Genomic DNA, 16,650 nt, shown 5'->3' with positions numbered 1-16,650 from the left:
AGCAGACCAATGGGGTGTGTGTGTGTGAGAGAGACACAAGGGGCAAGACACACTCACCCGATAGCTTATCTGCCAGTACCAGAATTTGCTGTAACCCGAGCCCAGGGCTTTTCCTAGTCCAAGATAAACTCAGATCAATCTTTCAACACCACGCTCTGCTGGCCAATCCCAACAACACGTCCGCCCTTTCTGCATACCTGATGTGACATAGCATGCTGCAGAGGGATCCTATTCCCCAAGATACCCCACCCCTTCCAGTGCTTCAGGGCCCAAATACTCAGCACCCATGCCTCTGACTGGCCCCAAGCTTAGGCTCTTCCCACACCTCCCAGAGAAAACTAGCTGCTAGTTCGGATGCTGGAGCGAGTACCAGCGTGGCTCAATACCAGCAATGAAGGACAGTGACATAAGCAGAAGGTTGGTTCTGTGGCCGTGAAACCTTACCCCTCTACTCAGCCAACACAAGGTGTTTTGCCAGGAGAAATGCCAAGCCATTAACTTCAGACCTTAGGACAGAGGGACATGCAGCAGCCATGTTTGCTAGTACCATCACTCCCTGCAGTGCTTCAGAGCACCCACGCTGTACACCCAGCTCATGTAAAACCGGTAGACCATGCCCCTACACAGTGTTTTCTCCAGTCAGTGTGTGTGCCCCTCACACACATACACACGTCCCTGCACAGCTCTCAAGAGGAGTTGCTTTCTGAACAGCCCTGAATTTTGGGTCTAGTCCCAACACGTCAGTGGACCTACTAGTCTCATTCAGAGTCGAGAGGCCATTCCAACAGCTGGCTCTGTCCTGCCCAAGGACAGCCCCTGAAGCTCTACCTCCCTGCGTGCGGAGGGCACCATGGACGAGGGCGGCCAGAGGTCCACGCTCCCGGAGTGACCCCAGCAAGGAACTTAAACTCCACAAAACGGTGATAAACAAGCGTGGCTTAGCATTATTAGTTACCAGTCGTGGGGCTGGATCCTGTGCGTAGGGCGCACACACAAAGCTAAACCCACATGACTTTGATGGGAGTTTGGCTGAACTGGAGCTGCAGCCTCAGCCCCATATTTCCGATAAGCTCATGCCTTCCCCCTATGATCCAGACACGAGAGTCAGCCAGGTAGAGGCCAGTAGGAGCAGGTACCTCCCGCCGAGCCAGTTCCTTCCACCACCTCTGCTCCTTGAGCCAGGAGAGTGGGGAGCAGGGCCAGGGGCCATGACTAGGGATTCCATCAGGATCAGGATGAGACCTAACATGAGGGGTAGATTACCCAACCTCAGCCTGCTGTGGGGATCTCACCCCTTCCTCAAGCCCCTGCTGCTAGCAACTACCAGAGACAGGAGAGTAGATGGACACTGGGATTGATCCAGTCTGGCAGCTCCTCTCAGGCACAAGGAGTGGCCAGCAGTGACTGCAGCACCACCAGGAAAATCTGAGGTTCATTATTTATTGGAGGGAGGGACAGAGCAACTTGCCCTCATTCGTGCCTGTAATTTATTTTTCACTGCAGTCCCTCTATTATTTCTTTCAGAGCACCAGGGATTGCTCCTTAGGCAACTCCCAGGGCTGGCCACCACAAACGGCACTGCAGGACAAGGGCAAATAGCTCCCAGAGGGATACACCACTCAATGGGAAAAGGATCAGGAAGCCGGGGGGGGGGGGGGGAGGAGAGGAGAGGAGTGGAGTGGAGTTGAGCAGTGCCAAGTGCTCCCCCACCACCCTTCCTGTTTCCTACTGGTTTGAAATTAATGCTTTGTAACCTTGTTTGGTAATCCCAGGAGGAGCAATCCCCTTCGGAGGCTCTCTGAACTAATGTTTATCCATTAACTGCTCTTATCTCTGCAACCCTTGCACTGTATTTTTCATAGCACAGCAGCATCCTGTGGATTTTTCCAACCATTTCTCCAGCAGTGCTGACAGCAGCCTGGCACACGCTTGGCCTGTGGTGGGGGGACAGCTTGCGGGATGAAGCCGGGAGGCCAAGTGCTTCGGGACCACCATTTGCAGTGCCCGTGGGATCACTCCACACTCTTGTTCCTTCAGTCTGCAAGGAAACTGTACAAGTCCAGCTGGTGACAAGACCTGCTGGAGGGCTGTTCCCCCACCTTGATTCTGGCAACAGATGAGAGGTGAGGCTCTGTAAGCTGGGTCGTGTAACCAGAGTGGTGGTAGCAATACCTTTTTGCTTTATTGCTGAGAAAGTGCCCAAGAGCTACATTGGTTGGTTGCTTTGAATATAACACGGCCTGAATTCTGTAGACACCAAAGGCACCGCCCCTAAGAACTGCTGCTCCAGCTGTTCCCCCGGCCCCCTCAGACTCTAGTGGAGGTCAGACTCCAATCAGGAGTCCCAGCGAGTTTGAGGAACAGCTCTGGTACTTCATGATTAGGTTGTGTGCCGGGTGGTGCGAGCTCCAAGTAAATGAAAGGGAGCAGGTAGTTTTACCTACTGAATTCTAACTCCTTTCCCCCACTGCCAGTTCGCTCCAGCCCCATGTCCTGTATTTCCTCCCACGAATCTGAGATTTTTTAAGGCATTCAGCACAGCCTCCTACAGGTCTCATTGTTCAAGAGTGATAAATGAACACGTCCCCTATTGTGGCAGGACAGATGAAAGAGGCCTAGAATTGGGCAATGAGGCTGATTGGAGGTTTAGCCTGAAAAGGCTATGGCACTTGTTTACAGGGTACCACTCTCAAGGCATAAAGAACGCTCAGAGAGAGAGGGGGAAGACGTTTCTCAGGCTGAAATAATCAAAAGAAGACTACGTAGGAGCACAGAATTTCTGTTTTCAGTTTATTTTCAGATTTTTACTGTACAAAATATGCAAAGTGTAAAATGGTTTCAATGTTTCAGTTCAAAAACAAAACCATCCAGCTATAACTTAAGAGAACCCAGCTTGGAACAGAACAATTCACTCTGCTAGACACACAGTGCATGAACATCACAGACACCAGGAGTTTGCTACTCAAGTTCACAACTGGGACGAGGGGGGGGAAAAACAAAAACAGATTTCAGAATTTATTTCAGACCATGTAACACTGCAGTTAAAGCCACATGTGCAGCAAGAGGCTGGTTAGTGTCTATTCATTAGAAAACCTCAGCAGAACCCACCTTACTATATGCAGTTTATGTAGAAAAAAGTACCAGGCTGTACATTACACAGTGATCAGAAGAGTTGTGTGGGAGCCAGGAGATCCTGGCCCCCAGTACAGAATAACGTTGTATTCATTACAAGATATAGGCACAGAGGAGTGTAAGAATCCTTCACAGACAGATCTCCGTGCAGGCAGCGAACCACAGCAAAACGAGTGTGTCCATGTGTGTGTCCGTGTGTGCATGTGTCCGTGTGTGTCCCCGTCCGTCCGTCCCCAGTGAATTAGTTAGTGCTGGTGAAAGGTGCCAGAGCAACAGTCCTAGAGAATTCAGTCCTCTCTATGCCCAGGACAGGCACAGGTGGCAGAGGCACAACGCTTCCCCTACACACTGCCCTGCCACGTGGGGTGAAAATTCGGTCTCTATTAACGGGCCCCTTCCTCGGAGAGGCCATACTCGTGGGCAGTCATGGTGCTGTGGAGACCTGGCCCAAGAGGAACCGAACAGATCAACACTGAAGTTGCACAGGTTACTGAACACCTGTCAGACGGTAACTTGTGGTCATCATCTTTAATGGAGTCGGAGCCAGCCGACGGGAGGCGAAAGGATCTGTGTATCCATCCCATTGCCCACCCGCAGCCACACAGCCCCCTTACAGAAGTAATTTTATGACTCCATCCCAAGAGTGCTTCATTCTCCATACAGTCCTAATGGGCATTATTGAACCACCACCCCTGGCTTTTCAGGCATTAGACAGGAATAATACACACACCTACAAGGGGACAGCACGTACAAATACAAGCTGAACATGAAAACAGACATCTGCACATTCATCTCCTATTCATCTAAATGTCTATTGGATGGCAGACTGAAAACTTAAGGACATTTTGAAGATAAAGTCTGGAGCCAGAACACAGTTCTCTCCAAAGACCCAAAGTCAATTTATATTTTTTAAGAGGGGAGGCCAGATTTGCAGGCTTTTTTAATGGGATAGCTATGTTAGCTTAATTGACTTGAATAAGTCTTCCTACGAAGCGGGGCAAACAAGTTTGTGATCTTTCAGGCTTCTTTATCGTTACTGTTTAAATACGTTTATGCCAACAAGACTTTAAAGCAGTGCATGGGGCTAAATGGAATTGCCAGTTTTTAAGAAACTGGTAGTGGTGTGATTTTATAGGATTTTTGGTGGAGTCCATGGCAACAGGGGTGGGTGCGTGGGGGAAATGGAAGTGTTTCCTGCAGCTGGGAGGCAAGATTGGGGTGAGGATGGGATCCACCCAAGAGCCCTGCCTTATCATGAGCTCCAGCCTGTGCTCCTGATGACATCCATCTTGCCTGTTACTAGTTCCTCACCAGGCTCTTGGCCTGAGAAACACAACAGGGAGATGGGAGTGGAGGCCGGAGCAACAGAGGAGGAAGTGGGTGTTTTTGGCAAATGGGTCATCAGAGGCAGCCAGCCCAGCAGAGGGCGGGGGGAGAGGGAAGAGGATAGGAGTAGCCATGGGCAGAGGTGCTGAAAGCTGGTTTATATTTATCACCACTGGCCCCATCCAAAGACACTTATGTTATTCCTCTGCTATGCAGGAATGGGGGCCGCTGTCAAGGCCTATGCTAGATCAGACCCAATTGCAAGACTTGTGTCATGCCACCTTTTCGCTCTGCTTGCTGCCTCTGCGCTCAAGCACCCCTGCCCCCAAGGGCAGCGAGGTGACCAGCAGCCACCTATTCTTCCACTACCACCCTCTTCCGCTTTTGATAGAGCGCACTTGGTGGAGGCAGAAAGTCACCATAGCCCCCTGGCAGCAAGGGTTGGTTGGGGACCAAATCCGCTCCCCTCCGTCCCCACAGGGTGGGAGCGCTACCACCAATCCCCTTGCTCTAGGTCCATTCCAATTCCATTCCTTCCTCACCCTGCAGAGCAGAGGGGCAGCATGCTGAACCCACATGCCAAGGGGAGAAAACAGCAGCACCTCAACTGTGTTTCTGGTGGACGGCTCAGTTCATACATGGCCTTTCCCTATGCTACGGCCCTAGTTATGGGACTGGCAAGAACCAGGAGACAAGCATCTGCCCCTTCGTTCCGACAAGGGGCCAGGGACCCTACCGTTTTCACTATCCATCCACTCCACCCTACAAACACCACATACCACTTTACTACAGAAAAGCCACCTCAACAATCTCCATGGATCTCAAACTGATCACAGCAGCTTTGCTTGCACCTACTTGGGAGGTTCTGCTTGACCCGTCCAGGCTTTAGGATTTGTATCATGCTGCTGACTGAGAGCAAAGACGTGACATAGTGTGTTTGGCAGTCCAACCTACATAGTGGGAGATGGGGAAATAGCAGGGAGCAAGGAGATCGCTCGTCCCTGAGCAACCAGGAGACCTAACTCCCTAGGGAAAGGCTCAGCCTTACCTGGTCTTCACCTGACATTGTTCAATAGGAATTTCCTCGGTCACTTAGCTTATGGTCAAAGGCTTAAACATTTTAAAGTAGGTTTCCATTCACTTAAGAACTTTCCAATAAGAGAGAGGAGAAAAGGGGAGGGCAGTCGGAGTGAAACAGCCCCCTTCAGAGCAAACCCTGCAAACCATGCTTCCCATGGACATGAGCGTAAAGCAAGGACTATGGGATTGGGTTGGAAATGCCGACACTATCTTGCTGTCCCCGACACCTGATTCTCATCCATTAACAGACTATAAATGGCAAGTGAAACAGGCCGGTCTAGTTTCACTGTTCAAATCTTTATTAGAAGACAGTTTGCGCTTCGATAGACAATCTCAAGTCACTTCACAAAGGTTAAGTTTAGCCTCACAACATCCCTGTGAGGTAGATATCATGGTCCCCCCTTTTGCAAATGGAGAGATGAAGGCCCAGAGAAGTGAAGTAACTTGCCTAAGGTCTCACAGTGATTCCTATGGCAAAGCAGGGAATAGAACCCAGGAGTCCTGGCGCCCAGTCCCCCACTCCAACCACTTCCCTCTCCTTCCAAGCTCAACGAAGTGCAGAAAGGTAAATGGCAAAGAGTAAATGACCTTTTCTCTCTCATTGGGGGTTGAGACCTCTCAAGCATTAGCAGTAACAAAATTAAGGGCATTCCATTTAAAGGAGGTTTACGCTAACAGCGCCCCTTTCCGGGGCAGACAGAAATGGTGGCACTTTGAACTGCAGCAGGTAGGTTATGTAGCAGCTGTGAATACACTCGGCTTCTATTTGGTTTTGTATTAAATCCTTACACACATTTAAAAACAGAAAGACATGTTTCCTGAGCAAAGCGACTGTCAAACAACTTCCAGTTCTGAGGTGGTATGGCAGGAATCATGAAAGGAGGAAATTCATACTGGGTGCTTTTGTTCTAAATTCACACGTCTGAGCCAACTAAGCCAGGGTTGGGGCCCTAAATTCAGACAGCCAGTTCAGCCCTGATCACAGCTTTATCCAATTACCCCCACAGTACCTGCCCCACAGAGTCTGCTCTCCAGTTGCACTTGTTATCCAAAGGTTAAAGAAACTCACTTTTTATGATGCATCAGGCACAACACTATGTGACTTTCATTTAAAAAAAATGGTACAAAACCAACAGCGTTTTCAAAATGAATATACAGCAAAAGGCCACAACTGTTAAAAACCAACAAAAACTGCCAGAAAGCCTGACGGAAAGAACTGAGTGTGCTTTAGGGCAGGGGATATCTATAAACATCGCATATGGCAATGAGAAGAGATCCTCCCATAGACCCATCCCACACCCTGCAACCACCAGTGCAATTTGGCTTCTTTGTAATTGTTACTGGTACATAAATACAAAGGGGGTAGGGTCCTTATAAATACCATAGGAGATACCTAGGACCAGCAGGAAGGGCCTGGCAGACCACAGATAGGCCATGACTTGAAAATCACCACTTTAGGCTCTGGTTCACCAAGTTGCTTGAACACGTGACTGGTCCCATACACTTCAATGGGACCTGCTTAAGTCCCTTGCCTTAGTGTGTTAAACATCTGTCTGTAACAAAGACAGGCAAGCAAAACAAAGACATTCACATTGTAAGAGACTTCCCCCCAGACTTTCCTGTTCATCAAAATAAAGTTAGACATAGGCCCAAGCCAGGAAATCCCACTCCAGATCCTGTACTGAACTTTCCCAGAGTCTGGAGGTCGTCTGGAACTGGGGATTTGGTTTAGCTCATGACAGAAGTAGGAGCTGGCTCTGGAGTGGAGACCTGGACCCAAACATTCCTTGAATTCAGAGTGCAGGGAGAGTGTTCAGATCAAGAGGTTCTGTTTAAGACCAGCTTTAAAACAATCCTGTTTAAAAACCTTGAGAACAGAGCGGCACTGACAGAAAAAAAGGCTTAAAAAGTATGTTCTCTGGAGAGCTAAGCTTCCCTCACCCAAGAACAGATAAATTCCAGGCTAGCTTGGTGACGAATACCTAAGAGAACAGTAACATGGGGTAAACAGTCAAGGACTTTTTTTTTTAAAAAAGCAATTGCAACTTTCAGACGCAGTTTGGTCTCTCTTAGCTACAGCAGGGTGGGGGTGGGGGGGATGAATATACTGTAGTGCATTTATATATACGGTCTTAAAGAACCATGGCACTCAACCACATGTGTCAGCCAAGGTCTGCCCTTTCCCTGCTCAAACGGTCTCTGGGCCCTGTGAGGGACAGGGGTTAAGCATTCCCCCTTCCTTCAAGATGCTCTTGAAGCCCTTCTAGAATACGATACTACATTCCTGCGCAGGCTCGCTTTGTTTGGGACCAGGCCGTCAGGGTTAGGTAAACGCCACACACCTCCGAGGAGAACGTTTACTCAGCCAGGCTGTAACTGTGCAAATATATCGCGAAAGGGGGGTGGGGAGAACGTGATAACACGACTGACCCCAGAGGAGCCGTTGCTAGAGAAACACATTCAGAAAGCTGCGAGGGGGACAGAGAAGAGGGAGCATGGGATGTTCAAATTAGTGGGGCAGGGATTAGAGATCAAGGGGCCGAGGGGGAGAGTTGCATCATGCACCAATCCCCTGACATCTCATTAAGACATCTGGTAATAATTCAAACAGCTGCAAAATGAGTAGTGCCCATACCATGATCAGCAATACAATCAACTGAAGAGACTGAAGGAAACAGATGGCAAAACCAATCCCTGCTACTCCCTGGTTCACAGTGGTCCAGTGCTATTGGAGAAGAGCATCCCTGGAGGGGGAAGGGCTCTTCAACCACTAGACAGCCTGGTTTACAAACAACTATCAATTCTCTCCCCACCCACCACACTCTCCTTCCTGAGAGGAGGGGAACTGTAAATACTCCCTCATACGCAGACTTTTATAAATGAGAAAAAGCTACTTCCCAATAGAAATCTACACGCACAGGACGCAGAGACAGGTCAGGCCTGAGTAAGGGAGATGTACGCACAGTATTGATCACTGCAAGGCAGGGCTCCAAAGGAAATATAAAGGCCGTTTGTTTGTTTGTTCACAGTGTCTACAATAAGCCTGGAAAACAAGGAGGATCATTCTGTCGTAAAGGCTGAGCTAACTCAACCAAGTTGCCTTGTGAGCTTTTAAGATATTACTTTCTAGATAGATATCCCAACCCATTATCCCCAGCCCTTCTTCCAAATAAAGTGCAGATGGTCAAATATTACTGGTCTTTGTCATCTGCCAGTTTCAGTCAGAATTGGGGACACAAAACCCAAAAGCACAAGAAGAAGAGAACACTGCCCTGCACCCTAAACCGAAGTCTCAGACTGCAAGCGAAGGACAAATTTGTGAGATTTGGGATCTATGAACTCTTCCGAGAGTTTGATGAAGGGGATTTTCTTCACATTGATTACAAGGCTGAAGTCCAAGCACTTGAGAACAAAAACAACACCATCCTTTAATCCACGTGTGACTGCTTCTTCACTGACGAGCGTCCACTGCTTGGAGAACCAGCGATCCCTGTCATATTGGAGGGTTGGGCCTGGATTGATGTAACGCTCCAGGAATGCCTAGACAGAGAGAGACAGACAGACAGAGAAACATACACACACACAGACACAGAGAAAAAGAATGAATTAGTGCCAGGGGAACTCCACCTCCCATGACTCAGGTCTGCCTTGACACTTTCTTTCAATCTCATGATTTAGACCTGTGGACAGAGGTATTCCCTGTAGCAAATTGTTTCAGCTAGCACACTTGGTAAACCTTCCTCTCCTCCTGCCATTTCCTACCCCCAGGATCTGAACAAGTAGGTGACAGCTAGAGATCTGCTTTATCTCATCCCAGTCAGTTCACAAAATTATGGCTCCAATTCCAGTTTCAAAATTGCCTTTTAAATATAAATTTAGCACTGGGGAAAGGTCCGACAGCGCTGGAGAGCCGAGGCCTCTCTCTCTCCAGAAAGGCGCAGCCTGGGCAAAGCACAACTTCCCCTCCACCATGTATACAACCCACTGCCAAAAAATCCCCTGTCCTGGTGGGAGGAGATTTCAGTCTCCGTGACCCACTCAGTCCTTGGCAGGAAAGTACTTTAACTCAGACACCTGGAAGAACAAGCATCACTTCAAGCAGTTTACTTGACATTGTTGTATTTTAAAGTTCCCACTGCAAACTCAGGGGGTAAGTTCAACTGTCAACACACATCATGCCAAGAGCCCGCTGGGATTCAAACACGGGTATAAGGTCATAACAGACCCTGTGTGAAAGCCAGCCTAAACGCCCGTCCTGCCCACAGTGTCCCTGCTACTATCACATATGGCTATTAATACTGGTAAGATAGTAAGTGCTTTTGCATTTCTGCAGCGGCCTTCAACCCAAAGAGGACTATATGTAAAGCACCAAGCCTCACTTCACCCAGCACTCAAATGCAGCCCCCTCTGGAAAGGACGGTGGCAGCCATTTAACAGTTGCACAGCAACAAGTGAAGCATAATTATTCTGCTGCATCTGCAGGGAAATGTAGGGAGGTAGAATGCAGTCATACGAACTGGAGGTTTGGCCAGGACATGAAGACTAACACTCCTATTCATGCACACACACACACAACGTGCCTCGGGGTCTTTAGCAGCCACAGCTCCTTGGGTAGAAATCCAATCCAAAGAATTGCACCCCCAACACTGCGCCTCTGAGGTCAGTGCTGGCAGCGGGAAAACTGCTCCTTCCTGAATCACCCACTCCACCCCTCCCACCACCTTAAGGCACAGAGCTAGAGAGCTCCCTACTGAATTGCTAACCCCACTTCCTGCAGCAATCTGTGCTTTCCTTGGAGGTCTCCAAACCAAGGATCAGCCAGGCCTGACCCCACTCGGCTTGTTAGAATTGCGGTGATCGTAGCTCATTGATGCTCAAAGCTTAAAAAGGCAGACAGGAGAAGGGACAGTGGGGGCTGAGTTCACTCCAAGACCTAAAGCCAAGTTACAAGCAAAGGACTGAAATGTACCAACTGTATCATCAACAGCAGCCCTCAAGCCTCATTACTCTCTGCCTGACGCCCACTTCCCCTAACATACACACTTCCTGCAGCTCTCTGGCTCTCCGCTGGAGGCAGCGTTACCTTGGGCGTCATGTTGTTGGTGATGCAGAAGGCCAGGTGCTGCAGGATGCTCTCCATACTGTGATAATGCTGCTGGCGGGTGGTGCGAAGGTATTTCTGCAGAGCCCTCGCCATGGATGGGAAAATTGTCTGGGCTGCCTCACGGGGATCCATCACTTCACCTGGAGCTTTCTGCTGTTCCTCCGCCTGGAGACGTTTAATGTGAGTGAAAGCCTCTTCCACTGCAACCACAAGCCTAGAGGAAGAAAAAGACACAAGGAAGCCAGATTCACCCCCCAGGAGGGCGGAAGGTTATGTGGTTAGGGCACCGATTGCTCGGGAGTCAGGAGATCTGGACTCTGTTCCTGGCTCTGCCGCTGGCCCAGCGTGACATGTCAGGCAAGTCACTTAACCCCTTCCGCAGAGAGGGAGATGGAGGCATGGAGAGGTGAATGGGAGTTTGCTTTTTCTTCTCGCTCAGAAAGTCACCCAGCACATCAGTGACAAAGCCAGGATTAAAACACAAGAGTTCCTGGCCCCAGTCTTGTGTTCAGCTCACTAGACAGTCCTGCCTCCATTTGTAACTTTGGCCCACAGCTACTCTCATATTGAGTACAGCGGTACGAGAGTGGTGGAACCAGCATGCATTACTCCAATTTTGGTCTGGGGGAAGGTGCTTGGCTCAAGATAGAGCGCTGCATACACTGGGACCCACAGTCTCCACACACCTCTCCCTGTTCATGACCTGCACTCTATTCCATTTTATACAAACCGGGTTGCAGTCCTCAGGCTCCTGGCAAGTTGCCCAAGTGGCCCTGCATGCGGTTGGGTTGTTCCCTGCCCTAGCTCAGGGCACTTGCAGCCAAGAACGCATCCTATGCGAACTATCCCTGTTTCAGCACAGCTGTGCAAACAAACTCAGACCCCCCTGGAGCAAAGCGACACAGATGCCAGAGGATATTCAAAAGCTACCCTAACCGTGTTGAACGAGTAAAAGAGAGTAGTGCAGTTAAAGGAAAGCTGTTGGATTGTAAAATACTCATGTTTCACATTGGATTAAATGAATGGAATTAAGTCACTAATAATGACTTTTCTACAATGCCCTGCATATAAAACCTTTAGATATTAATGCAAGGAGACTGTCAGCCTGATCACGCGTAGGAAGACAGAAATATCACAGACGAGCCAGAGACACAGGAAGCTTCAGTCAGACATGTTCAAGAAACACCAGGAGGTCCTCAGAGCTCTTTTTAGTTAGGTTTTGATGGTTTTAGAAAGATTCCCCATGTATACGCCAGCAGGCGGCATCTCCCGCTAAATGATGGTTTGTCTTTAAGCCAGCAGCTGCTCCAGCTGAGCTCAGTGAGTATGTGAAAAGAACCCAAGTTGCTAGATTACACAGAAGGAAGCCCGTGGAAACCCAGAGACACATGCTTCCCTTTTTGCCGAGAGACTGGAGAAAGCCTGACCAGCAGCAAGGGGTCAGGCTGAGCCAGCACGGAGACAGACCTCATATCAGCACTTTACTGCTGACTCTAAACCCTCAGTTAGGGCAACTCGTTTAGTCCCTCTGGTTACACTGCGACTCAGCTCAGGGATGTCAGCCTGCTGCAGGTGACCTGCCTCAGACAGTAGCTTGGAGGTGCTACCTACCCAGGTTAGTTTCAGTTGGGTGTTAATTCTGAAGGTGAACAACACCCTGCAATCAACATGCTGAACTGGTAATGCACAGAGGACCATTCCAGCAGAAACATCCAGCTAGTCGTGTCCCTGCCTCTACCAGACCTGTTCAGATGGACAGCAAGACTACAGAGTTTAGGCTGAAGTGTTGCATTGCCATATCAAATGCTGCATTCACCGGCTTCCGAAGGAGGGAGAATTCCTCCCTGTAGAGACTAGATGGCACTGACAGCGCTATGGATGCAGCCCTTGGACTACTTGGGGAAATAATGGGATTTCATGCACTGAGCTGTTATGGATTTCGCAGGCACTGGACCCTTCCCTAATCCCTAACATTCTGCTAGCTGATCTGGAACATTTACACATGTTCTTTGCGTATGCATTTCTCTAAGCACTTCCTGTCACAAGCCATTGCCGCCCCTGGGTGTCTGTTTTCTCCTATACCTTTTTAATATAAAAGGACTTTATTTATACCAAACACTCAGTCCCTTCAACAAAAACCTCTCAATCCGATTCCCCTCTTTTATGGGCCCACCCAGCTGTTCAGATACAGTTAGAGAATCCAGCAGGCCAGCAAACTGACTGCAGCAGGATACAATCACAACAACGTGAAGGAGACAGCATTACCTTGCTCGACGTTTTTTAACTCTGCGATCGTGGTCTGCTTCTTCATAGTAAAGCTCATTGTGACTGGAGTCTCTGCGCCGGGCAGCAGCAGCGATCATGGCCCGGGATTGGCCAGCAGCATTGTTACCTGGGCCTTCAAGGGGAAACAGAAGTCAGAGGAAGACTTTACTGTTGCAGAATGGGAGCTGAAAAGGCTCAAAATCCAAGAGTGCCTGTCACAGGCAATTTGTGGGCCAAGTTGGGCTGTTCCTGCCCAGTGCTCTGGGGGGGAAAAGGAGGTGAAAAACCCTCCCTGCAGACACTATCCCTGGGAAGCGTGCATATGGAGGGAATATTTCCTGTCCACTCCAAGTGCTGCAGTCAGTGGAGATGGGAGAGAGAATTCAGAGGGGATGAAGTAGCTGAACAGTTACAGTGACTGACTACACAAACTAGGAAACAGAGTGCTAAGGATGTTACTTACCATCCACTATATACATTTGCAGTTTGGCCACAAGGGCAGCTGGAACACATCACATTTCAGCAACAAGACAATGAGAGAGCACAAGAGGAGTTGGGAGGGGGAGAAAGACAGACAGAAAAGAAGAACATCAAGAGACATGGACACAACAGACACACACAGGAAAACACAGAGCTACACTGGGATGTCTGGGCAGTGGCATCATCTTCAGAAAAAAGACAGACACTTTCAAAAATGTAGTTACTGTCAGAGAAGCGACTCTGCAGACTGTAACTCTGGGCTCCATACTGTTTCTCTGTGGGGCTGAAAGTTACATCTGTCTCAAGAGTTTTTATGCCTATTAGCAGAGCCCACTTAGCTCTAGGAAAAGGAGTTGGGAGTCTGCTCTACATCGCACACCAGTATCAAGTAAGTATCTATCACTTGATTACTAGTGATGCTTTAAAATGCAGGATTGGCCCAGCTAGGTTCTGTGATCCCACATGCAGCCTGCAGCGCTATGAGTTAGGGAAAAGTGTTGTCATTTGATGAACAAAGCACATCGGACCTGGAGTCAGAGAAAGAGACATATAAAACCACCCCCAAAATGTATACATTTTTAAAAGCCACTTTTCTGACTGTAACTATGCTTTAAGAGTGGTAGCCGTGTTGTTCTTTTTGCTGATTCAGACTGAGGAGTACTTGTGGCACCTTAAAAACTAAAAAATTTATTTGAGCATAAGCTTTCGTGGGCTAAAACCCACTTCATCAGATGCATGCAGTATACTGTATTTTCCACTGCATGCATCCGATGAAGTGGGTTTTAGCCCACGAAAGCTTATGCTCAAATAAATTTGTTAGTCTCTAAGGTGCCACAAGTACTCCTTTTCTTTATGCTTTAAGAGCCAGTCTACACCATTAAACTGAACGTCTTTAAGCATTATCAGTTCTGTAGGGTAGACAGTCCCAAGAATGCTCTGCTCACACAATAAAGCCTGCTTTTTTCTTTAAAAAAGTAAGGTTTTTTTTTAAGTTCCAAGACATAAGTTTGATGTTTAATGATGGATAGTCTAGGAATTCAAACAAACAGCTTCTCAAGAGTAAACACTTTAGATTTCATTTGACAGCCGCGATGTGTAGTGGTACGGCTTAGGAGAGGCGCAGTTCCAGTTTGGTTTAGAGTTATTAATTGTCTGATTCATCATGCATGGTGATGAAAATACAGCCTTTGGGCTAGCTCCCATTTTGCCAGCACAATAGGGACTTAAGCAAGACGACCCCTTCCCTCCCCCCCCAGCTGCTGTAACACCAAACTCAAAGGCTGCCAACAAATTAGAGGTCTTAACAGCATTACTGTCCTCTCACGCGGAGAGCATGCAAGACAGATTGTTCCTCTGCTAAGAGGGTCCTGGCTAGAGCTACACAGTCCACTTAGTAAATCCACAGGAATTCTTCTAAAGGATATGCTTCTATGCCACTGAGTTCAGTGTGCATTAAAAAAAACCCTGCTGCGTAGCAAGAGAAGCTATCCAATACCTCTGCAAACTCTGGGATTGCACAGTATATTGCAACGGCTAAAGCCCTGCTGTATTCATTACAGCAATAAAGCAAAGAAGTACTGAGAGACCAAGGAATGGACAACGATTGTAAGATCCTGTGTTAGAAGCCACTAGTGCCACAAATAAATGCTTTATGCTCCTGGAAAGTTGGGAGTTCATCCTATCCAATGTCATGAAGCACTTGTTTCTAGCCCTGCCAGACTGAAAGATTTTGGAACTGAAAAAGCATCCCATCCAGATCCCTAGCTTGCTTTTGTCTACTTGAGTTTGGATTTTAAATTATGCTAGCTCACAGACTGCTAGTGTTAGAAAAAAAAAATCACAGATTTTTCCTCTGAAAGTTTGGAGTCCCAGCTTTCCAGGGGTATACATCATTAGCCTCTTCCTGCACCAGTTGTGCCATGCCGCCTCCTACAGTTATGCTGCAACTGCACTAGAAGAGAGGCCAAGATGGTAACTGGAAAACATGACATTAATTAAGGCTAATACCTTACAACCTGAAAAGGCTGGGAACACTTTCGCGGAATCAAATTTGGAAATACTGGTCCAGAAGGTAAGTTCCCCCCTGACACTAGCCCGTGACCAGAATGAAAGAGAAGATTTCCACCTGGTCAAAATCGTTTATTTTTTCTCCAAGACCCCCCACCCCCACACACATACACACAAACATTGCCCATTTCTACAACAGAATATGCTAGCTTACATCCCTTGTTACTGATGTTACTTACTATTTCACACCACTCTGCACTTCCTGCACTAGCCAGGACCAGAAGTGCTACAAAACAAAGCTGCCCCTCTCCGGGTTTCTGGGCCCACCATCAGCAGTAGGTCTCACTAGAGGAGGCTGCTCTGGCAACATTTCCAGGTCCAATTTTTGCTGTCTCTAAAGGTTCAGAGGAGGTTTGGAGAAGCATCCACACAACCTCTGAACCCTTTGGGAGCACCGAACAATGCAAAGCAAGATATAAGCCATGTGGAAAGACGGCAGAAGAAGTCTTAGATTCATCTCCCACATTCCTGCTGTGCGTGGAAAACAGTCGCTCTCTGCAAAGTCAAATCCCCTCTGAACGCATCCTGCTGCAAAGCCTTTCAGTGCTAATCCACACATGTATAATGCAGCCCTGATTTTTCCAACGCCTGTGAAATTAAAGGTGGCCGTGTTTCCTGGGACAGCCTGTCTCCTTTGTATTTTAGCTTCAGCCCTGTGGAGTTTAAAAGCTTCCCCATAGAACTGAAGCTACCCGATTACTGTGGAACACCTGATTTTATCAAGGCTGTGTGTGTCCTGACACAACCTCTGCTCCTTTAAACCTGGCTTATTTGGATTTAATCAGCAAAGAATGGAGTCAAGTTTAGTTTAAATCAGGTTCAGAGGGGTCACAAAGGGCCTCACAATGGTTTAACTACATCTTTTGAAAAAACACTCCTTTAAATTGGTACAACTTGTGAAGACAAGCCCTAAGTTCACAGAGGCTTGCAGGACACTAAGCCCGTCCTTATATTTACCTATAAAGTGCCATACCCATCTAGGCTTTGTGTTGAGTAGGAAGTACAATCAAATCAAAATTGGGCTTAGCTAATACATACTAGCTAAACCTGACCTAAACTTGGCCACTTTTCCTAGTCAAGACAAAGTTCTATTGTGCTTTGTAAGCCTGAAGTGATCTGGGAGCAATGTACTCAGAAGTGGTAGGAAGATTTCTGACAAGAATTTTGGATGGTGAGAAGGTAGGGCATGTGCCTGG

General features: G+C 48.0%; 1 protein-coding gene across 2 annotated transcripts in view; it reads right to left on the bottom strand.

The window, feature by feature from the left end:
* Positions 1 to 2,784: 2,784 nt before the first annotated feature.
* VANGL1 (VANGL planar cell polarity protein 1) overlaps positions 2,785 to 16,650 on the bottom strand; it is a 52,977-nt gene continuing 39,111 nt past the window's right edge. For both annotated transcript variants that reach the window (XM_073309155.1, XM_073309165.1), the window contains exons 6-8: positions 12,908 to 13,040; positions 10,622 to 10,856; positions 2,785 to 9,078 (exon numbers count right to left, since the gene is read on the bottom strand). In XM_073309155.1, the coding sequence (XP_073165256.1) occupies positions 8,818 to 9,078; positions 10,622 to 10,856; positions 12,908 to 13,040 (629 nt within the window). In that variant the 3' untranslated portion in view covers positions 2,785 to 8,817. The remainder of the gene's footprint in view (positions 9,079 to 10,621; positions 10,857 to 12,907; positions 13,041 to 16,650) is intronic.

The sequence above is a fragment of the Lepidochelys kempii genome, chromosome 1, assembly GCF_965140265.1.
Source record: "Lepidochelys kempii isolate rLepKem1 chromosome 1, rLepKem1.hap2, whole genome shotgun sequence".
Lineage (NCBI taxonomy): Eukaryota > Metazoa > Chordata > Testudines > Cheloniidae > Lepidochelys > Lepidochelys kempii.
Note: the sequence above shows the minus strand (reverse complement) of the source record. Positions and strands in the feature narration are given on the sequence as shown.